Here is a 24191-nt window from a genome sequence, read left to right as displayed (position 1 = left end):
AAAAAATCACAGGATCATCCAATTAGATATAGAAAAAGACTTTGAAAAAGTCCAATATCCATTGATGATCTAAAAAAAAGAAACCTGAAGAAAATAGGTATAGAAGGACCTTACTGAAAACTGATAAAATCCATTTATGACAAGCCTCCTGCCAACATCAAATTAATATGTGGAAAACCTGAACCCCTTCCTGCTAAAATCAGGAGCAAGATAAGGATGCTCACTCCTACCATTGCTGTTCAATATAGTCCTTAAAACATTAGCCAGAGCAATCAGGTAAGAGAAACAGATAAAAGGGATGCATATAAAAAAGGAAGACATCAAAATATCATTACTTACAGATGGCCTGATCCTTTGTATAGATGACCCCTAAAATACCACCAAAAGATTAATTCTATGGAATTAATAACCAAATTCAGATACGTAGGAGGATACAAAATCAATATGAAATAATAGCATTTGTATAAAATAATAATGAACTACTGAGACAGAAATTAGGAAAATAGTACCATTCACAATAGCACCGAGAAAAATTAAATATCTAACCAAGAAAGTGAAAAACCTCTATAAGAAAAACTACACTACTCTGAAAAAGGAAATAGAAGAGAACATCAGTAAATGGAAAGATATCTCCTCTTCCTGCATAGGCAGAACCAATACAGTCAAAATGTCCGTTCTTCCAAAATTCATGTAAAGATTTAACATAATCCCAAGCATTCCTCACAGAGCTGGGGAAAAGAATCCTAAAATTCATATGGAACCAGAAGAGATCTAGAAGAGCAAAAGCAGTTCTAGGCAACAAGAAGAAAGCAGGAGGCATCATAACCCAAATTTAAGTTTTATCACAAGCTACAGTGATAAAAAGAGCAGAACACTGACACAACAACAGACACGTGGATCAATAACCAGAATAGAGGATGCAGAACATGCAACTATTTGATTTTTGACAAAAGGGCCAAAAATATATGCTGCAAGAAAGATAGCGTCTTTAACAAAGGGTGCTGGGAAAACTGGCTACCTATGTGCAGAAGATTGAATCCAGACCCTCTATCTCTCACCATGTACTAAAATCAAATCAAAATGGATCAGAGATGTAAATACTAAAACAAAAACACTTAATTTGCTGGAAGATAAAAGAGTTAAAACTCTTGAAGATATAAGCCTAGGCAAGAAAGGAAGAAATTTGGTAAGGATGTAAAAGACCACGTCTTGGTTATATTTCTCTTGTTGCTGAGACAAAATACCTGATGCCCAAAATTAAAGAAGGAAAGGTTTATTTAGTTCACAGTTTGTGGAGCTTTTGGTCTATAATCGGCTGGCTCCAAGGCAGGGTGGCAGAACACAGGGACAACAGTTCAAGTTGGCACAAGACAGCAAAAGCAGCAACAACATAAAAGGGGAGGGAAGCAAGTCTCTTTTCCTCCCTTACATTGCATGCTGGCTATCCATCCATGTGTACACTGTCTCAGTGCTCTCCTCTTGCACTGGCTCAGGATGAGTATCAAAAAAACACTCTACAGCAGGAAGGCCACGTCTTTTTAACCCTAGGATACAGAACTGCTGAGTCACTTAGCCATGCCTCTAGTCCCCTGAAGTTGACACAGTGTATCAATCATAACACCACAGCTTTATTTTCTTACTTTGGCATACCCAACACTAACAATTTAAAAAGAAGTTTATTTTGACTCACAGATTCAGCCCATGGTCAGCTGGCTCCCAGGTAGAAGTGGTGTGGGGGAAGGGTATGGTAAGGGTCACTGCTGCTGCTCAGGCAGCCAGGAGGCTGAGAAAGAAGGGAGCAGGCAGGAACAGGAGACACCCTTCCAGGTTGAGCCCCCAGCGACCCACCGAACAGCTCATTCAGCTACTAAAGTCATCAACGGACGAATCCACTGATGAGAACAGCTGCCCATGATCCAATCATATTCCAAACACATGCGACATTTGGGCCATTTTAGATCTAATCCATAACAATTATGAGCCAATTTGACTGGTGACATTTGTGCAGTATTCTGCACCACAACTGCCGATGCACATTTATTTCAAGTACACATGGATCAACCATCAAGTTGGACCATTCACTACATTGTCAAATGAGTCTCAATGAATTTAAGAAGTTTGAAATCATGGAGAGATCACCAGAACACTAAAGCCAGTTAAATGATACCTCTTAAAACCCTTAAGATATTTGGAAACTGAATACCATATTCTAAATAACTCATGGCTCACAGAGCAAGTTAGAAATATTTAACCTGAAGAATAGTGAACACACAGCATGATACTGCAGTTACAACACTGGTTAGAAAAAAGTTAAAGCATCAGATGGGAGGGATAAAGTCTTGAATCAGTTACATATTTTTTGCATTTTTTTACCCCATGCTACAGTTAGAATAAGCAAAGGACTTACAAAATAACACAATCCCATACAAGTTCTTTTAGAAAGTAGAAGAACCAGGGAATATTTCCTAAATGATTTTATGAGGCCAGAATTAGTATGACACTAAAACCAGATAAAGTTTTTAGAGGAAAAAAAAAACATGGGTAAATATTCTTCATGAACATTGATGCAGGTATTAATCAAATGAGTAACACATAAGAATAGATTATCTCAGGAATACAAGATTTATTAGCCATGTTTATAGCACGTAATTATTACATTCCTCTTGGGAAGCTGGTACATGACCCTGACACATTTCAATTCTTTTTTCATCCTTCCCCTCCCCTTACTTCCCTCTCCCTTCATCTCTTCATCACCTCTCCTACTGGTACAAAATTTATCTCCTCATTTCCTATTATTGGTATTCTATTTTGTCCATTTCTAAGGCACATGCTTAGTCTACAGTTGTTTACTGCCTAGCACCTCTTTCCTCCTTATGGAGCATGCCACCTCTACTTTCCTCTGTTAGGTTCAGTTTTGTTATATAATTCTTATACAGGTTGTTACTCATATTTACATTCTTAGAGTACTGTAACCAGTGCGTGCATGTGTTACCAGTGCTAAGTCATGTTTACTGTATCCCACTGTGTGCCTCTGCTAGACAAGTGGGTCATGTCCTCAGGTGTTCTTAGACACCCCTGAGTTTTGAAGCAGTCTCAGTGGTTCCCCATCCTTATCCTAACATCTATGGTAAATTTTTTTAATTACTTCCCAGAGATAATGGAAACTAAACCAAAACAAAACTGGCATATCCTTTGTATTAGAGTTCTCCAGAGGAATAAAACCAATAGAATATATATATATATATATATATATAAGGATTTGTTAGATTGGTTTATCTGATCAGAGGCAGTCTCTATGCTGCTTTGTAGCTGCTTAGTATGAGAAACTGGAAGCCCCAGGAAAAGATGGACAGAGGCAGAGTCAGGTTGTGGCTGAAGCCTGGAAGCTCCATGGAGAATCACTGGTGTGAGTGCAGGTTCAAGGATGCAGAAACTACAACACTGCAACAGTGGCAACAAACCACACAGCTCAAGAAGGGTGGAGCCTGCACAAATATGCTTTCTGCTGCACCCAGAGCTCCACTCTCCTGATCCCTACCATTCACTTTGCGGGGGGTGGGTCCTCCACTCTCAGTTCACTCACCCACATGCAGTCTTCTCTGGAAACACAGTAGCCCAGAGGAGGGAGAGATGCAGTTTACCAATGTTTTAGGAATTTCGTCTCTCAATTCAGCCACGTTGAAACCAAGATTAACCCTCACACCCCTTAACAGTTAATGAGAAAAGAGTCTATCGACCTGAGGTCAGCATTATGATCTTCAGCTGAGTTGTTAGGTTAAGTAGGCTTCAGCTCACAGACAGGTGTTTTCCATTATCCATCTTTCCACCCTCCCCTGATTTTACTGGTCCATTTCCTCTTTAAAAATTTTGCCTCCCTTTTTTTACAAGTACATGTTTCCAGTATGTAATGATTGCATTCGTCATATGGGATATACATGTGTACATAGCACATCTCAATTCTCTTTTTTAAACCCCTTTCCCCTCCACTCGCTCCAATCCTTCTCCCTTTCCCCATTTACAAAAGATCTATTTTCACTTTTTCTCCCATTCTTTTTTCCCTTTAAATCCCTTTTTGCCTTCCTTTCCTCCCACTCCCTCCACCTCTTGTTTCCTTTCCCATTTGAACAAGTTTTTCCTACTTCCTACGTCTATCTGCTGTTTTGCTCATTATATATAATTTAGGCTGCTCACACAAGAGAAACAATGTGATATTGAAACTTGTGTCTGATTTATTTCACTTAGGATAATGGTCTTAAAGTGCACCCGCTTACCTAAAAAAATGCTTCAAGTTTATCACTATGGCAGAGTAGTATTCCATTTTTTATAAATACCACATTTTCTTTATCCATTCATCTGTTGATAGGCACATGGGCTGTTTCCAAGATTTAGCTATTATAACTTGTACTGTGTAAACATATGTATGCATACATCACTGTGGTTTGATGACTTTAACTCTTTAGGGAAGATACATAGATGGGGAACTGCTTGGTCAAATGGAACCTCTAGTTTTAGTTCACCTCCTTACTGATTTCCACAGTAGCACCACTGATTTGCACTGATTTGCACCAGTCTACACTCCCACCAACAATGAAAAAGGGTTCCTTTTTCTCCACAGCCTCACCAGCATTTGTTATTGATTGATATCTTGATGATATCCATTCTCTCTGGATGAGAGGGAATCTCAGTGTTGTTTTAATTTGCATTTCTCAGATGGCCAGCAATGTTGAGTATTTTTTCATGTATTTATTGGCCATTTTTTACTGCTTCATCTGAGAAGCATTTATTCATTTCAGAGATTTTTTTTTTTAATTTGGGATGAGGCCCCTGTTTTGAGTTCTTTATATTTTTAGATATTAGTCTTTTGTCTGAAGAGTAACTGTCAAAATTTTTTCCCATTCAGTAAGTGGTCCCTTTGTTCTATTGATGGTTTTCTTTGCTGTACAAAAGCTTTTTAATTTGATGTGAGGAAACAATCCTAAAATTCATGTGGAACAAGAAGAGACCTAGAATAGCAAAAGAAATTCTGGGCACTACAGTGATAAGAACATCATAGTATTGGCCAAAAACCAGACTTGAGGATCAATGGAACAAAATAAGACACAGAAAGAACTGAAAGTACACTCAGCTATCTTATCTTTGACAAAGGGGCCGAATCCCTTCACTAGAGAAAAGGTAGCCTCTTTAACAATAGAAAACTGGCTTTCCACATGCTGAACATTGAATTTAGACCTGTATCTCTCACCATGCACTAACCTAAAATCAAAATGGATCTAAGATCTAAATATTAAAATAGAAACACTTAATCTGCTGGAAGATAGAATACGTAACACCCTTGAAGATATAGGTATAGGCAAAGATTTTATGAATAAAAGACCTCAATAACACAGGAAATATTACAAACACTTAACAAATTGTGTACTTCTTCAAAGCCAGAATCATCCAAATGCCTATCTTGTAAACAACTTTTCTAAATAATAATTGCCAGGTTCTCTATGGTGTGTGTGTTTTTTAAGTGGCAGTATATTTAAATAACTTAAAGCTTCTGGAACTCTCTTAGGAACTTTCTAGAAACTTAGGCTCTTTAGAGGTGGTATCAGAAGCCTTAGGTCAGGAAGGCAGTCTAAGGAATGATTAAAGTGACATGTTAATTAGTGGATCTTAAAGAACGAGCAGAAAAATGACAGTGGTGCTGGAACCCATTCCAAAAGAGGATCCAGTTGCCAGACATGGAAAAAGATGATACAAGGGAGAGATCAAAGAGCTTCCTGTGGTTATGCCGACACTAGCAGTCTGAGGCAGCTCTTTGATTTGGTACTCGCCCACCCACATGGCATCCTATGCCTCTCTAGACTGGCCACACAAACTGAGCTCTTCTGAGTACCAGAGAACAGAGAAGACTATGGAAAGAAAGAAATCTAACCAAGATGGCTTTGCTTGCTTTGAGAAGCCACCCTTAGGGAAAATACAACAGTAAGGAGAGTGGGGTGGAAGTGGTGGTGCAAAATTTTAAAAACCGAAAAGTTTTTAGTGAGAAATCCTTTGGGGAACTTGGAAAGATCACATTCTTTACTACATCACTGAGTACTTTACTACCTCATTCTTTACTACATGAATTGAGATTTTTGAGAGTTTATATAGTTCTATGATGACTTAGACAGTATTTCTCTGTCTAAAGAATGCTTGGTTATTCTTACTAGAGAAATAAATTCATTGTAAAGTTCTGGAGGAAAGTTCTTTTCCTAGGGGTTGTAGAAATAGTAAAATGATTTTTTTCCAGAAACTGAGACTTTTATGAAAACAGTATTATAAAAGTAGTGATACTTTTTTTCCTCTCTGTAATTGATGCACAGAAGTAGATTGTCAGGCTACTACTCACAGACTCATGAGATCATGCACATATACAAGTTGACATGGGAATACTTCTTACATGATACATGAAAGATCCAAGTGAATAATTAAAGGAGGAAGTTATTTCTCTTTCTACTGAATATTAGTATTACAGAATTTTAAGATGTAAATTAGTGGAAATTTCTCTTCCTAGATAATTTGATGATACAGAAGATTGATCCAGTGATTGTTGATGGCAACTCCTTCCTATCATAGTGAACAAAACAGAGACCCGCAGGGCTCCCATAGCTAGCTTAGTATTTCTACAGCTGTGATTCACATCTGAGATTTAATTGTCCTAATGATTTTTTCAAGGAGCAGTTGTGTTTCCCAAGACCTTTCAAGTGAAAATTCTCCCCAAATTGGGTTAATAAAATACCATCTTTCAGAACTTGTGACCTACAGCAGAAGCCTCTCCCATGACCCCTCTTGCAGTCAGACATCATGGAAGCCCAAGCAGGCACACAGCAGCCTGGTAGACTGTTAATCACCTTAAGCAAGATCTCTGTGCCATCAACAATGCAGTCATCACCTTGCATTGTGTGGTTCCCAACCCATTCACCATTTTTGGTGTGTTACTCAGTTGCCACAAAGGTTTGGGAACTCTCCCGCTATTTTCAGACAGGCCATAGCAACAGGTTTGTCTCTGGAACTGCCTGTATGTCTGTCCCTTCCAGCTCCATCATAGTCCCGCAAGAAAGAAAAATTGAGACTTTAAAACTGCAAAATGTTTATAGACTGTCAAACTGCTAAGATACACCTCTCCTGCCTGTAAAGCCAGTTCAAGATCTCTAAGCTGCCAGTGCCACCATGACTGCCCTGCATGTATGTTGCCTCAGTCTTCTGCCACCCACAGCCTGCTAGTACACCTGCCTGGACCTAAAGAATGCCTTCTTTTGCCTTCAGTTGTCTCTTTTCAGCCAGCTTCTCTTCACCTTTAAATGGAAATACCCCAGTTATGGGTTCAAAAGTCAACTGACTTGGGCTCAACATCACAGAGGTTCAAAAACTAGTTTACCCTCTTTGGAGAAGCCGTCACGGTTGACCTCACTAGTTTCCCAGCACAAAATATCACTGCACTTCTGATTAATGACACCCAAGCTGCCTCCTGGAAAGACATAAAAGCTCTGCTGCAATATCTGGCAGAAACTGGTTATAAGAAAGAAACTCTACAAATATCTAAGAGCTTCTATAGACTCTGGATCCATGAGTTCACAAAAACAGTGATGGTTACTCAGACGGTCAGCCCCTGGGAGCACGAAATATGTGAAAATAATGGAATGCAGCCTCTAAGGGCTGCCTGCTCCCTTTACCTTCATGCTCTAATAGCCACTGTCTTTCCGATCCGGAAAGCTGACAAGCTCACCTTAGGCCAAGACCAACTGTCCAGGTGCCACATGCTATACTGGACCTCTTAAAAAACTGTGGATCACTCAATCCTGCCATGTATCTGGGCCCACCAGACCATGACTGAATAATAACCTCCCTGACAGATGCTGAGTACACCCTGTTTATGGATGCAAGTAACTCTGTTAGGAATGGAGTCAACAGGCTAGGTATGCTGTGGTCACCTTGGACAAAGTTATTTTGGCCAAAGCCCTCCTGCTACTGCTTCTTGCTGCTGTTTGGAAACTCGCCACCAGTCACATCAAGCCTGTAATCCTAAGCCCTCTCGGGAGATCTGATTGACTGAAGCATCAGTGCCAGCCAGAAAAACTTTACTGTGTACTCCCAGAAGATCCATCTTAATCAGAGCCAGACCTGCCCCTGCCATATGTACTGCAAGCTCAAGCCACAGTACTGGCACTCATACCCCTAGAGCTAGCTCAGACTTTAGTGTCTGTGTCACTGGCTCTGCTTGTGCCCCATTTGAAGATATACAGATGGATTTAGCGCTCATCTGCACCTACTCGGTCTGGCCCAAGGCATTTCCTCCCTGAGCAGAGAGGGCAGTAAAAGTTTATAGGGTTATGCTGTGAAAAATCATCCCTACATATGGCCTACCCTTGATCACTGGCAACAACAATGGGCCTACATACATATCTATGTAGCCAAGATAACTAAATAAAAATCTACACAGGCCACAAGCTCTAAAAGTTGAGAAAATAAAACATAACCCTACAAAAATAGCTTGTAACTAGCTCCACAAAAGTTTAGCTTAATGTTAAACTATACCTGGTGGCACTCCTGCACACACATATGACCCAGATGCATATCAGCTACCTCTTTTAGTTTCAGAAATCCTGCTTTAGATCCTGCATTCCAGAGTTCTGGGGAATTTACCTGGACTACACAGCTCCTCTAGGGCTTGCTCTGAAGAGAGTGCACTCAAAGTCTTTCTCTGGTCACTCCAGATGCTGACCAGTCTGCACATAGCTGAAGGCTGGGGACACCATTCACAGGATTGCTCTATACCTCAGTGCATTACTCCTCTTGATTCCTGTGCCTTTTCAGTCTGCTTACCCCAGTCCTTGCTTTGCCTCAGCTCTATGGATGACTGCTCCAAGAGAATACAAAATAACCAGCAATGCCCTTACAAATGATAAAGATTTGGGGTTGGGGATTTAGCTCAGCTGCACAGCGCCTGCCTGGCAAGCATGAGGTCATGATTCGATTCCCGGTACCAAAAAAAAAAAAAAAAATGATAAAGATTTGACACATGTCCAGTGCACATTGGGCATTCTCCTAGATTAGATTAACTCCTTCACTTCCTTGTCAGAGTCAAATTGAGAAACACAAACAATCACCTGGTGGGAATTTTCAGTCTTGGGGACCTTGGCTAGGGCCCATCCTAGGACCACTGACAGTCTCATTGTTATTGCTTCTAGTTTGGCCTTGTCTCAGAAGATCACATGTAACATACCCAGTAAAGATTTGCCAGGAAAACTAAAATCAGAGGGAAATGTAGCAGAAGATGCACCCTCAACCAGTATACTTCAGTTTTCTAGGTAATAGTTCCAGTTAAAGTTCCTGTTAATTTTGCTTCTTAGAAATGGCTGGTCACTATGATGCATAGCTGGTCACTATGATGCAAATTGTAAGATCCAATCCCTAATTGACAAGCCGTTCTGCCTCTGTACTTCCTGCTTGCCTATCCCATATAAGTCTTAGACCACCAGAGATCAGGGACTGATCTTTTGGGAATGATCCCAATCAGTGCCTGTGGACATAAAATAAATCAGCTTCCAAATCCTGGGTATTGTTTTGGTGTTTCTGTTTGCCATAGCAGACCCATTCCTGAAGTGAGCAATTTGTCAATTGGTAACAGTATGTTTTAAAATTTTTGATTTATTTATTTATTTAGAGAATGAACAGGATTATATTTTTTAAAAAATTAGATGTTTCTATTCAAATCAGAGAAAGTCATTAATATACAGAATTAAAAGCATCTCATTTGCAAAAAAAAAAAAAATGTCACTCAGTAACCTTTTCTGAAATCTTAATCAGCAAGCAACTCCTTTTTGGCCTAATATCACTTTGAAAATCTGCCTGTTTACTTCCCTGAGTACTTTTAATTCTCCATGAGTCTGCCAAAATTGAACAGAGGATTGCTACAGCCCCTGTGTCCATGAACAAATTTGAAGCATTAAAATTATTAAGTATACTTTACATTTCCACTCATGTATTCCCGAGTCACCTTCATTACATTGCTGGCCTTCATCACCTGGGGTCTTCTACAGGCTTCTAGTGTCTTTTGAAAGCTTTTTATCATTACTACGAACGCCTTACCTATGGACCACTTCCTAATCCTTTAACGCAGGTGAAAGAAGATTTTCATTCTTTATCATCAAGGTGTTCACCTCTACTCAATTATTTTGAGTTTGTGTGTGAAAAGATTATGTGTTATTTTTTACACAAAAAGAGTGGGCTTTAACTCTTGCTGCTCAAGCCTTAATCCATTGTTCTTCAAACCAACTGCAGTCTAAGAACATGCTTCCTTCAAATTATGATAGTTCTCAAGGAGAATATTAAGCTTTTGCTCATTTGGTGATTGTCATCACATGATATCTTACATAAAAATGGAAGCTTTCTCTGTGTCCTCTGACCAACCACTGGATTACTAAATATTTCCTAAAATTTCAGTCCTGGAGTTTATGTTTACAATTTCATAGATACCAAATAGTGTTGTGGCTAGCAGGAAATAAATGAATGTGAACTTAATGGTAAATGATGAGCTTGCATTAAGTGACACCCAAATGTCAGTGCTGCCTGCTGAGAGGTCCTGCAGTGATCTGGGTAGAGGGAGAATGGGGACAGAATTCAGTGTCTCACATAAGGATATGAGCAGAAAGTTAATTTCAATGAAAAAACATTAATAGCCATATGACATCAATTACTATTTTGATTACTAGACTTGTAGTTTATTTTATTTTAAAATTTATTTCAGAATGAATCACAGGAACAAACCTTTACACTGAATTCCTCAAACATTGTATACCTTTAAGTAACTTTGTGTGTGTGTGTGTGTGTGTGTGTGTGTGTGGTATTTGCTGTTGAATGCAGGACTTTCTCAAAGATCTACATCCCCAGCCATCTTTAATTTTTTATTTTTGAGACAGTCACTAAACTTCCCAAGCTGGGCTCAAACTTGTGATCTTCTTGCCTTCACCTCCTAGAGTGCTGGGATTATAGGTGTACATCACCACCCCAGCATAAATATCATTTCAATAATAATTTTAGTCAACATAGATAGCTTACAGTTTTTTGGTTGATTTGTTGGGTTTGAGTTATATTTTCTTGAAGTTTGAGGGACAGTTTTGAGTCAGAAAAGGGGATAATGATACAGAAATTTAAAATCTATCAGACACATGGTGCTTTGGCAATTTGGCAGTGTTCATACCTCTAGACACCAGCAGTTGGACAGTTTTCTTCCAGTATCTGAAAATGGCAAATATGTAAGCAGTGGGTCAATATTTTTGAGCACAGCAGATTGAGTGAGGCAGAAATGTTAACGTGTCCCCTTTCAAAACATAAGCATGTTCTCAAAGGGAATCAGTATCTTACCACTTATAAATCATGAACAGTTAAGAGAAAATTTTGTACAATCTTACTTTTGCTTACCTAAGCAAGTCCTTTTAGTCTTGGGAAGGTATTTCATGTTTTACTTTATAAACTTCAACAGACTAATGAGCATTCAACTGTTTTCTGCATCTCATTATTTTCCTTGTCATGGCTGTGGATAGTATAAGTGTAATTTGCATACTGTAACTATGAACATTCAGTGCAAATTTTTTAACACATTCAAAATCTTTCCTGGGGTCAACTTACACCGTAGATTAAATTTTTAAGAAAAATATCCAAATCAGAAACTGGTATGTGAAACAACATTTTTCATTTCATCCACCCACCATATCCAATCAATTTATGGCCTACTCAGTATCTCTAAAGTCTATTTACCCACTTTATTTTTTCTTCATAGGAGGTTTCAGGCCAGCAAATCAATTCTCACCTGGATTCATAACTATTCGCTCCTGGACTACTGGTTTCCCTTGTTTCACTAGTACTTATTTCCAGGCTACTCTCCACAATGTATCTGAATTTATTATTTCACCGTTTTCCCTAAGGTGGTGGCTTTTGCATAAAATGAAGCATAATTTCCTTAATGGGGCTTACAAGGCCCTCAGGATCTACTCTTGTCTATCATGCCAGTCTCTATTCTCGTATAGTTTGAATATTTTCCTTTCATCTTTTAAGCCTCACTGGGAGCTATGGATTGAAAGTCTCCTCCAAAACTCATGTTGGCACGTATCTGCTATTTTGATAGTATTAAGAGGTAGGTCCTTTAAGAAGTGTTTACGTCAAGAGGGCTCCACCCTCATGAGTGAATTAATTCACTACAGGGCTAGTGAGGTAGTTATAAAGGAGAGAATTTGCCTCCCTGTCACCCTGTCCCTCTCTCTTATTCTTTCTCCGTGTGATGCCTCCCTCCATATTTTGCTGTAATCGAAAGGTCCTCATCAGATGTAGACTTCCCACCCTCCAAGACCAGAGCCAAGTGAATCTCAATTTATAATTTATTTAGAATGTAATATTCTCTTATAGCAAAAAAACCAGACTAAGACCCTAGCCTCTGTCAACTTGGTCCTCTTACAGTGCTTAATCTTTGGCAGGTCCCTTCTCCCTTTGTAATTCACCCCAGCCCCTGTAGACCTTGAACACCATTCCTTCTGAAACCCTTCTCTTGATACATAGTGCTACTGACAACTTACTCTACACCTAGGTCATCTTAATTTTCTCTATCTTTGGACCTCTCATACTTGAGTATAATCTGCTCTTTACTCATCTGTATTTCTTGTTGTCCAAGAATAATAAGTTTCATAAATTCTCTGTGAAATGTAATGCATGATAACCACATTTCCTAGCCTAGCAATTTTACTTTATGAAATAATTAGAAATGTGCAGTTATACACCAATGGAGGTATTAAATTTTAATTTCTTATTGGAACAGTATAAATATAGAAAAATATGTAAGTCACAAACATACAATTTAATGAATTTTTACACAGTGTAATTACCACCCAGATCAGGGAAGCTTGTCACCTCTTAACATTCTTTTCCCAAAGATAAACAACACCCTAAATTCTAACAAAATATATTAGTTTCTTCTATCTTTGAGCTAAATAAAAGTTTTACATCATGTACTGTTTTGTGTCTAGCTTCTTTATTCAGCCTATGAATAAAAGATTCATCCTTATCTGTACAAGTGGATTTTTTATATTAATCACTGTATTGCATTGCATTAAAATATCTGTGATAGTAAATTTTATGTGCAAATTTGAATAGGCTGACGAATGCCCAGAGAGCATTATCTCTGGGTGTATCTGTGAGAGTGTTTTTGGAAGAGATCAGTATTTGAATTAGTCAACTGAGTAAGGAAGATCTAATTTTACCAATGTAGATGAGAAACATTCAGTCTGCAGAGTCTGGATAGATCAAAAATTTGAGCTGCGGCATCCATATTTTGCTGGCCTCTGACATTAGTACTTCCGATTCTTGGGTCTTTGGGCTTGTATTAGAACTATATCACCTAGTTTTTCACCTTGCAGATAGCAAATTGTGGACTTAACCTTTATAATTACCTAAGCTAGTCCCACATAAAAAAATCTCTTCCTGTATATTTATATATGCCCATTGGTTCTCTTTCTCTGGAGAACCCTGACTAATACAATGCCCTCGTGCATTATCTAAGTTACCAATTTTGGGCATTTGAGTTGATTCTAGAGTTGAGCTGTTCTAAACAAGGCAAGCATAACACTTTGATACTTGGTGCAGATATCATTTTCTATGATGTGTACTCCGAAGTGAAACCACTTACTCAGCAGGTATGAATATTTTAAGATTTCTATGAAATGTTAAGATGTTTTGACATGAATAGGCAATTCATACAGGAGGAAAATACAAATAGTCAATCATACAAAGAACTAATTAACATAGTAATGAGAAATATGGAAATCAAGACACTTTATACATGACCAGATTGGCTGAACTTGGTGTCTATATAATCCCAAGACTGGAGGGAGAGATGGAAGCCCTGAAGCGTTGGAAGAAGTGAAGATTGGAGTCAGCTTTCACAAATATGAATGACTTTATTTTGCTTTTTGCCATATCCTTAACATCAAGAAAAGTATACGCTAAAAGTAAATATTTATAATAACATAATGTTATAAATACATACTATAAATTATTAATATTATTACTGGATACATACCTCAGAAAGGTTCTCCCAGTGCTACACAAAGAATCATACAAATAGGTATTTGCTGTAGAATTGTCTGTATTGGGGAGACTTCAAAGCAGAATGAGGGACTGGGGATATAGCCCAGTGGCACAAGTGCCTGCCTGGCAAGCACAAGGTCCTGAGTTCAATTTCCAGTACTAAAAATAAAAGAAAAAAACAGAATGGAAAAGAAGAAATTATATTTAATAAAATTGGGCAGCAAAATAAAGTAACACACAGGACAGTTCTAGAATAGGCACTATAGTGCCAAAATCTAAAAGCATTATTTTTCTTTGAATAACCCATCCCCTGTATATGTACAGAGTCATCATCACATATGAGGTCTTGTATCACTGTGTGAAAGTTAGACGGTGAAACACATTAGCCTGATGGGAGATTTCTGGATGCAACCTCTATAGTATATATAAAGGTAGAAGCATTTCCTTTGACATGGTTGTCTCAGCTAACACTGAGATTGCAGCCAGCTGAGCTGGAATTAGGCACCTCTAGTGAACTAAGCACCATTCAACATCCTAATGTAAACATAAATTCTTTATGTTAGCCAGGCATGGAGGTGTCTTCCTGTAATCTCAGCACTCTGGAGCCTGAGGCAGGAGGATCTCCATGAGTTCAAGGCCAGCCTGCTCTATACAGTGGACTCCCATCTCAAAAAACCAAAAACAAAAACATAAAGAAATAATTCTTTACTCTAAACTTAGTCATGGAAACTGCAAATGTCCATAAGATTTCTTAAGTACTATATTTCTAATACATTTATTTTTTACACATTAACATCTCTGAAAATAGGATGTATCTGCCAATCAATGGTATCTTCAATGGCTTACAGCTGGGAAACAACTATAACATAGTTGCCATTGCTTGCACATGTGTGACCTTGTCATAGCTGTTTCTGTTGCCATTATTTCAAATGATTTGGAAGTATTTTGATGACAACACATACTGAATTTGATTGTTTTATTGAAGTATCTATTATTCCCTATTGAAACAAAAAAGTTATAACATAGAAATTCACAAAAGTAGAGAGCTGGACCTATAGAAGTACAAGAACAGATCGTATTACTTTATTCACTTAAAATCTTGTCAATGAGTCATTTAAGAGTCATCATTTTATACTAATTGTATAATCAACTATTATTATATTCACCTCCAAAATATAAATGTTTAATACAACAAATGTTCATTATCTGAGGGTCATGAGTCTAGGACTGTTTTGATTTTGTTGTTCTTTCTTATAGTCTAGATTGCAGTTAAGATTGTAGCCATCTGAGGGCTTGAGATTTCGGGGTACCCTTTACAAGATGATTGTTCACAGGGCTGGTGGTGAGGTCTCAGCTCCACTCCCCACAGACATCTTTGCAGAGCTGCCTGTATGATCTCATAAAATGATAAGCTAGCTTCTTCCTTATCCACTGATCAGACAGGAGTCATAAGAAGACCAGGAAGGGGACAGTGTCCTCCATGGTCACTACTGCTTCTTTCCTTTCAGTAGAAGACCACCACTAAATTCCATACATCCTCAAGAAGAGAAGAATTGGATTCCACCTATTTACAGGAAAAATTTCTGGATATATTTTGTTAATAGCCACAACAACTTTCTGTGAATGCTTGGTAAGATTGGGAGGGCACTGGCAGAATAAGCATCAACCTCTTGAAAAATGTTGGAGCAGCTGTTTACGAAAAGATGCAGGCATATATCAATACCACCAAAGGCTGACATTTTGTGGCAAAGATGAGCATCAACCACTTAGATGGTCAAAATGCTCTAGTAGACTCAGACTCCAAATGTAGAGGATTTCAAGACTATCCAACATAATTTATTTTATGTATAGTTTCTATTTCGTCTATGTGTAAAAATAATAGATTGTCAAGAATCTATGTCTACTTAAACATCTGTTTCAATAAATATAAAATAAAATCTCTACATGATAAGCAAACATTGTTTTATAGTTTAATGAGGAATAGTTTTAGTCCTTCAAGGCAAAATTAATAGTTCCTGAGATCCAGTAGAATTTTGGTATCTGTGATAGCTTGCATCACTCAGTTTCAACCCCTCAACAGTCCCTACATCCATACCTTTGCTTGTAACTTTAAAGCGCCCATCGATGTATGTGAGTGACCAGTCCTGCCTCCTGACCCAGGGTTAGAATGTTAGTATAGATCTATCCATTCTGTTGGCTCAATTTGGTCAACAGAATGTTGGCAGGCATGAGGCAAGCAAAGGCTTCAACGTGTGTAGTGGATTGACAACTGGTGGTCAACTTATAACCCCCAGCTGAACTGAGTAAGGGTGATGCTAGTTATGGGAAGCCCATCTGATGACTCTTGCCAGCAGCATAACAGGTAGACCTGGAGAGGAAGAAGAAAGCTTTTGGGAACTAAGGAGGCTATCTGAAGCTGGTAGAAGCTGTAAGGAGCTGTTAGTTGTTTTGAAGGAACTCTTCATGCTGGCTTTCCCGATGAACTTGGCTGTTTTCATCCTCCAAGGAGCTCTGGATCTCGTTGGCACTGAGAATAGCTTTGGTTCACTTTGGAGAAGGTCTGGTCCTCACTTTGAATATCGCTTCCTGGCTCCAGAGAGGAAGATGGTGCACTGCTGCTCTTCTGGAAAGCTTGCTGCATTGGCTTCCCTGATGGGAACTGGGCCATCTTGATTGTTGGAGGAGCTTGGGACCTCGCTGTTGCTGAGGATGGCTGTGGTACCTTTCAGGAGAGCTCTGGTTCTTCTGAGCATTGCTTCTTGGCTCCAGTGCAGATCCCTCAGCCTGCTAGCACAGATCCTTCATCCCACTGGCACAGACTTCCTAGAGTCCACCCTTGATCTTTGGACCTTTCCAGTGCAGATCCGTGAAACAGGCCTGCATGAGATATTGTTATGGGCTCTGGGCCTCCAGGTGGACTCGTGGGAGGCATTGTTATGAGTTCTAGGTCTTTAATTGGACTCATGTAGGACATTATCATGAGATCCAGGCCTTCAGTTGGATTCTTGGTCTATGTTATGTGGACGGATTTCCTGCAATCTCTTGTATATCATTCTTTGGATGACTATTATATATAATCTTATAAAATATTTGTCCTGTATTATATTGTTCTCCCTTTCAAAAATATCCCCCAAACCAGCACAGTGTGTTTCCCCTTGCTTCCTTGCACCTCCACAAGAACAGGCCAGGACTAGTCTGTTGGAGGACAGGAGAAAAGTAAAGCCAACCAACTTCCCCTAAAGGCCCCATCTACAGGTAACCTCTTACAGCTGACAGCTGTTCCTCAACATGAGGGAGTCCAGCTCAGTTAGCAAAACCTATATATCTATTCGCCTATATTTTCACACCCGGATGTGTAGCAGTTAATGTTTATTGTTCTGTGCTGCTGAGGCTGTGTGTCTTTTGTTTTGGGAGTAAGTAACAAATATAGCTTCCTTAGAATTGTGTATGTGTGTTCAACACTTTACTAAGTCCTGTCCCTTTGACTGGGGTGATTGTCTGTTGTGATAAGATTTTCCAGAGCAGTTCTGAAGCCCTTGAATTCTTGTATTGTAGTTGGACGTTCAAGTCATACTATGATGACAGTGTGGACAGGACTGCTTGACAGTGGGTTTCCCTCACCCTTCAACACTGCCAATAGTGCAGAGTTAAGATTCAGTACAAGGAAGATCTTAGGGCCAATGCGCACCTGATATTTCCTTTAGGGAACCATCCTTTCTTTCTTCAGTTCATGTGGTCCTGATGTCTTCGCCATCTTCCTGCTACTCAGAAGTGTGGACAGGAGACCCAGAGCGGCCAGATGAAACACACCAAACTCATAAGGATAACACGAATCCTCAATGACATTTAGTTATGTGCTCCACAGGAAGGGAGAGGCTCTGCTTTTGGACTACCAACTAGGAAGACGTAGGCTTAGAAATGTCAGCACTCGTGACTCTTGTACAAGAAGCCTACAGAGGAAGCGAAGTCAGTCCATGGGTGGAGGGATGGTTCCCTGAGAACATTAAACCCCTTTCTACCCCCATCCTCCAGATCTCATGATTTGAGCCAATAACCACTTGTTTTTTGCCTTAACCTTGAGTTGACTATCGCTTGCAACTGTAGTATTCTGAATGATTAGAAAGCACCATCCCTATGTTGCTGAAGAACAAGCTTCAAGATGTTACATTTCTTGTCCAGAGTCTCACAGGCAGTAACAGGTACAGGGGACACAGTCTGTACAATGCCCACGGTCATTTTTATAGCTGCATTTGAATTTTTTAAATGTGCACAGAATAAAATTTCTTTTGGTGCAGTTTTATGCGTTTTGACAAATGCATAGATTGGAGATGGGTTTTTCTCCTCACGCTGCTCTCAGGCAGTCTGACCCTTCCTTCGACCTGCAAACTCTGGCAACCATTGACTAGTTCTCTGTCCCTAGAGTGCTGCCTTCCTAACTTTGCCAAGCAAATGGAGTCACACCTCATTTTGTGAGAGGAGAGAAATGTTGGGTTGAAATAAAAGTTAAGTTCACCTAGAACCTGTGAATATGATCTTATTTAGAAATAGCATCTCTGTAGACATTATCAAGTTAAGAAAAAGTCATTCTGGATTGGGGGTGGGTATAAGATCCTTATAAAAAGAGAAGATTGAGCCAGGAGAGGTGGCACATGTCTGTAATCCCCACTCTCCAGGAAAAATTTTTTTTAAAAAAGACCTGAGGTTGTAACTCAGTTCAAGGGCCCTGGATTCATTCTGAGAGACACAGAGAGAGAGAGACAGAGAGAGACAAAGAGAGACAGAGAAAATGAGAATTGCCTGTAACTACAACAAGCCAAGAGAGAAGTGTGGAGAGCAGATGGTCCCTCAGAGTCTCAGGCAGGCAAGTGGACACTAGGATTTCAGCCTTTGAGCTTCCAGAGCTATGTAGGGATAAATCACAGGCCTGAAAAACAAGCACAGGAAAACATGCTCTCAAGGTGGCATCCACGAAGGCAGGACTGGCCTGACATGGTCAGGTAGATGAGGACCCAGTCCTTTCACCTCCCAGGTGGCCCCTTGACCAGCCAAACTAAGTTCTGGAGCGAAGTTAGAGGCGGCATCGTAAGTTTTGGTGTACATGACCTCAAGCATCAGATTTGTTCCTGCTAAAACAGGAAGTCTTTTTTTAAAATACAATAATGCAGAAATCTAACATTGGCCTAATTTATGAAACCAGTTATGAAGTCAACTAATTCAAAACCAAACACCATGTTTTTATTCAGAAAAAGCAAATTCCATGTGTGTGTATGCGTGTGTGCTTTTACGAACTGAACATAGGGCATTTGCACTGAGCTACATCCATAGCAATTTTTTTGTTTTTGTTTTTTTTGAGACAAGGTCCAGCTAAATAACTAAGCTACCAGCACCAGGCTGGAGCTTGCAATCTTCCTGCCTCAGCCTCTCCAGGTGCTGGGGTTACAGGTGTGTGTTAGCACATCTGGCTCTCATTAATATTTTTTTATTATCAATATCCAGGAGATTACAGATTCGGGAAATTCTGTATAAAATGTAATTAATTTTCCAAGTAACAGTGAAGGGAAAAATAAAATGTACAGTAATTCACACTCCTTTAGAGAAGAAATTATCTGAGGTTCATTTCAGTCTGTTGCTTGGATTTTATAAACAAACAGATTAGGGAATATTTTTGTTACACAAAATGTACATCGTATTTTGAGACTTAAAATGTAGAAGAAAAGTGCAAGAATATTCTTAAGTAAATCAGCATTTTAGTCAAGGCAGTGAAATGGATCTTTTTGCTTAAGAGGTATTGAAACTATATACACATGATGTTGAGCTATTTATATTGTTTCAGTTACAGCAGTTAATCTAGTATGTAGCTGGGTGTGGTGGCACATGCCTGTAATCCCAGCCCTCGGGAGGCTGAGGCAGGAGGATCGTTGCGAGTTAGAGACCAGACTGGGCTACAAAGTGAGCTCACGGCCTGCCTGAACTGCACAGCAAGACCCTCTCTAAAAACAGAAAAAAAAAAAAAAAATCTAGCATGTAGTAATTGTGAAAATATGATTTTAAACTTGACCCTATGTAAATATTCAGAATATCATTCCAAACCTCTGGCTTCCTTTGTCTTATACCCCAAATTCTGACTTTACAAATCTGGGCTGAAGCCAAGGGGATCCATTGTACTTCTTTTTCAAATTCTCCATTTGATCCTGATGGGCAATCAAGTTTGGGACCGCTAATGTGGAATACACTCACACAGAAAATAGCTTTGATCTCCCAAAGCCTAGAAAAATTTGAGCTGAGGTCAGTTGAAGGTCAAATATCAAAAGAAAAATATTAGAATAGAAGCAACCTAATACTTTGAGTCAGGAAACAGAGGCAGGGCTCCAAAGGGAAAACTCAGGATCCAGGGTGAAGCAGGCTTCATGGAACAGGAAGGTCGGTCAGAATGGCAAAGAGAATCATAATCAGAACACGCGAGAAAACGGGTAGGCAAAGCACAGGAAGACCTCAGGTTCAGAATTTGGGGTCCACCCTGGCTGAGAATCAGGAAAGACTTTACCTCGCTGTAGATTCATGCTTTTCTGCAAATTCCTCTATTAGAGTCTGCTCACTGAGGAGGAAACGTTCATTTTTCAGCATCTAGAAGTTCGCTTTAGTGTCTATGTACAGATCGAGGGATACTCACCAGCATCTCTATGAGATGGAGTTACTTCCCAGGTGATTTTATTCAGTGTAATAATACCTCTGTGTGCGTTTGTCTCTGTACGTGTACTTTATGTAACATTGAACCATTTCAACATTTAAGTGTTACTTAACCCATAAAATTGACTCCATGCTATTGAACTTATAAAGAAAACCTTCTCAAACTGAATTTAAAGTTTAGGTAAATTGAAAGACACTTACCACATTTTGGGTAACAGTAAGACATTTATTTCTTTATAATTTGTTTTCATTCATAAAAAGGACAAAGCACAGTCCTATACTACTCCATTGAAAAAATGATAAAAAATAACTAAAAAATCAATATTTATCAGTATCAAATAAAACTACTATCACCTTTCTTGAAATACAAAGAAACAACAGATGTGTCTCTAGCTATATAAATTTAATTAAGAATCTTGCGTCTTAAAGCATGATACATTAGTTATTTTGACAACAGTTATAAACTGATGGTCCCAGTCAACTTTGTACAGTAGAATGAGGAAATGAAAAGCTTGAGTTATTAGTGTATGAGAGAGTTTAGTCTATTTTATCTGTCACAATTTTAAAACTAAACAGCTTCCAAAGTCTGTTTTCATCTTACCTCTCAGAACTGTTTCATGCAAAATCTAGCCAGTTTTGCTTTTTATTACCATACATTAGAAAATAAAAGGCAAGCATGCATTTGGCAAAAGATGTAGTTAATGTTCATTATATAAAAATGCCCAACGTGGGTCACATTGCAAAAGGAAAACCCCAAAGTATAACAACGAAAACACAAACATTTGTATAGAAGGCTTACAGAGTATTTTTTTCCCCTAAAGTAGGAAGTCATTTTATTTCTTTTGCAAATAATTAAATAGTTTATGAAATCCGGCAAGGATCTGAAGACTTTTGACCCATTTTCACTGAGAAATCATCCATTGTACTGATTTTAAAAAGGTTCTTTTTTATAACAAAGAGTTAAATGTAAATTAATGAGCTCTTTATTGATATTCTCATAATGAAAACTCTAAACATTTACACATAGATATATAGTACAAAAATTATACAAATTAAAGATACGGGGTAAAGTAGTAATAGATCTATTTTGCTTCCTGTAAATATTTTTTATGAACCTATAAGATATCCCTTTCTAAAAAGATAAACTCTATCTCTAATTAGCTAGCAAGATTGTGCTAATAAAATAGGATTATACCTCCTCAAGCATTGCACTGCTTCGTGAGCCAGCTAATCCTTTATCACCCGAGTTCTTTTACTTCCACACTCAGACACATTTCCGTTCACACCACGGCCAGTGAAGAAGTATGCATTTTCCTTTTCATAACTTATAAAATCCCTAAGCACCAACACTTGGGAAACACCATCAGACACATTGCCTGTCTATCCTTGGCCTTCCCGGTGTGCAAATTCTTCAAAGTACCCTTAGCAAAATATCAGCATATCGATTTGGTATTTTTAGCCAGTTTTCATATGGAATTGAGTGAGAAATGAACTTAAAACTGAATTTTTTTAAAAAAAGAACACTATAGATTTTTCAACCCACATATGATTTCTTGATTCTGTGCCTTCAATTAAAAAAAAAAAGGATCACACTTAGGAATGAAGCACACAACAAAGATACCAGAATCTTATTAGGTAATTCTGATACTCACTTAACTGTCATTTATTCCTAGCTGCATAAAGACTATTGTGTCTCAGTAAAAAAATGGAAGCACTCTATTCAGTATAAATCATTCCACATATGAATAAATATAGCAAGAGGATGATACTCCAGATAAGAGATGTAGTTTTTGAGGTTTGACACTGATGACAAACATAAAATAAATTCAGAGTAAAATACAAAAGTAAAAATGCTTCATATGGTACGTTAACCTTACCATTAGAAAACGAACTGAAAAGTCCTATGTTGTGAAAATCAAAAATTTAGAAAATTACTTCAAAAATAACAATACTGATAGAATAGTTCTATAATTTGGTTCTCAATATTCAAAATCCTCCAACTCATTCAGCATAGTGATTTGGTAATGGAACTTATGTCAAAATATATCTGTTCTTTTTTTTTTTTTCAGGTAAATTTGAAATCTCCTGAATGATTGGGCCATTCAAAAATATGCAGGACTCAAAACAGAGAGAATCGTACAAGATACTGTTTTACTCTCACATGTACCACATATGATCAACATTTCAACCTCTAGTGTATTTCACAACTTGTTATTAAATTTGAAGCACCTGTGTATGGTGATTTTACTTTCCCTCTACGGCCTATAGTATTGAATGAACACCATATCTTATCCCACTGGATTAAATCATGCAACTGTCACAGAATCGAGTTAAGTGGTTTATAAGGCATATTGGAACGAGTTAAAAACCATTTGAGAGCCACTTAAAAGTTTATTCTTTTGGATGAAGGGGTTCCTGAATGCCTCAGTCATAATGTATTGTAAATCAGTTGGACAGTTTGTTAAAGTAAAATTTATTTGGCTTAGGATGGAGCCGCAGGAGTTGGAAGGAGTGATCTTCCCAGGATGAAGGGTGGTTTTGAGCTGGGCAGGGAGCATCAGCTATCACACCACATTCAGAATTCCAAGTGGACAAGGATGGCAAGGGCAGGTAGCAGCAAGCCAAGAAGACTTGAAGACAGGGTGGACACACCTGCAAAAGAAGGCAGAAGCGTGCATGTCATTTTGTAGGTAATGTCACCATTTCTTTGGGAGAGGTTTCACTGGGCTGCCCTGAAAACCAAATGTTTCTTTCTACAAAACTGCTTTCTAAAGAGATTTAAGAACAACAAAAGCGTTTGATCAAAGAGGATTTCTTTTGTGTGTGGGAGACCATGTGGGCTGTTTAGATGCTGTGTTTAATCATTTAAAATAATGAGATCACAAATGTTTACGTTGTTTCTATGATCCAGCAAATTCCTTCCAGAAGGTGAAAGGTCAAGAAGTATATTTAAATTAGTAAAAAAAAAGCTTTCTAAAAGGTTGGATAAAAAGGTGCAATAAAAATGCTTTTACCTGGATGGCAACATCATAAATGCCCTGGGAACAGAATTTGCTTAATGTCAAATCCCAAAGAACTTAAAACGTTTAGGCACTCAGACAATGATTAAGAAAGGCATTCCTAACAATAGTAATTTTACTCAACTTTTAGCTTATTGCTCTGAGATACAGTACCATGAAATAGAAGTGATGTAGCATGCTAGGAACTTATACAAATCTGTATTACATTGGAGGTGCCATCAGATGGCTCTTGCTACGGCCAAGCAAGTTCAAGAGCCCATGTGATGTTCCCATTGAGAAGTACGAATTGGGACCAACGAGGCGCCTCCCTCCTTTCCATTCTCCACTTTTTTTAGAAATTAACTTCAACAAATGCACACTGGGATGAGTGCAGAGCTAAAA

General features: G+C 38.5%; 1 protein-coding gene across 4 annotated transcripts in view; it reads right to left on the bottom strand.

Annotated features, from left to right (window-relative positions):
- Positions 1–20995: 20995 nt before the first annotated feature.
- The window catches only part of Cntn1 (contactin 1), a 385843-nt gene continuing 382647 nt past the window's right edge, over positions 20996–24191 (bottom strand). For all 4 annotated transcript variants that reach the window (XM_005406565.2, XM_005406566.2, XM_005406567.2 and 1 more), the window contains one exon: positions 20996–23442. In XM_005406565.2, coding sequence (XP_005406622.1) covers positions 23366–23442 — 77 coding nt within the window. In that variant the 3' untranslated portion in view covers positions 20996–23365. The remainder of the gene's footprint in view (positions 23443–24191) is intronic.

This window comes from Chinchilla lanigera, unplaced genomic scaffold, assembly GCF_000276665.1.
Source record: "Chinchilla lanigera isolate Chin_1 unplaced genomic scaffold, ChiLan1.0 scaffold00099, whole genome shotgun sequence".
Classification (NCBI taxonomy): domain Eukaryota; kingdom Metazoa; phylum Chordata; class Mammalia; order Rodentia; family Chinchillidae; genus Chinchilla; species Chinchilla lanigera.
Note: the sequence above shows the minus strand (reverse complement) of the source record. Positions and strands in the feature narration are given on the sequence as shown.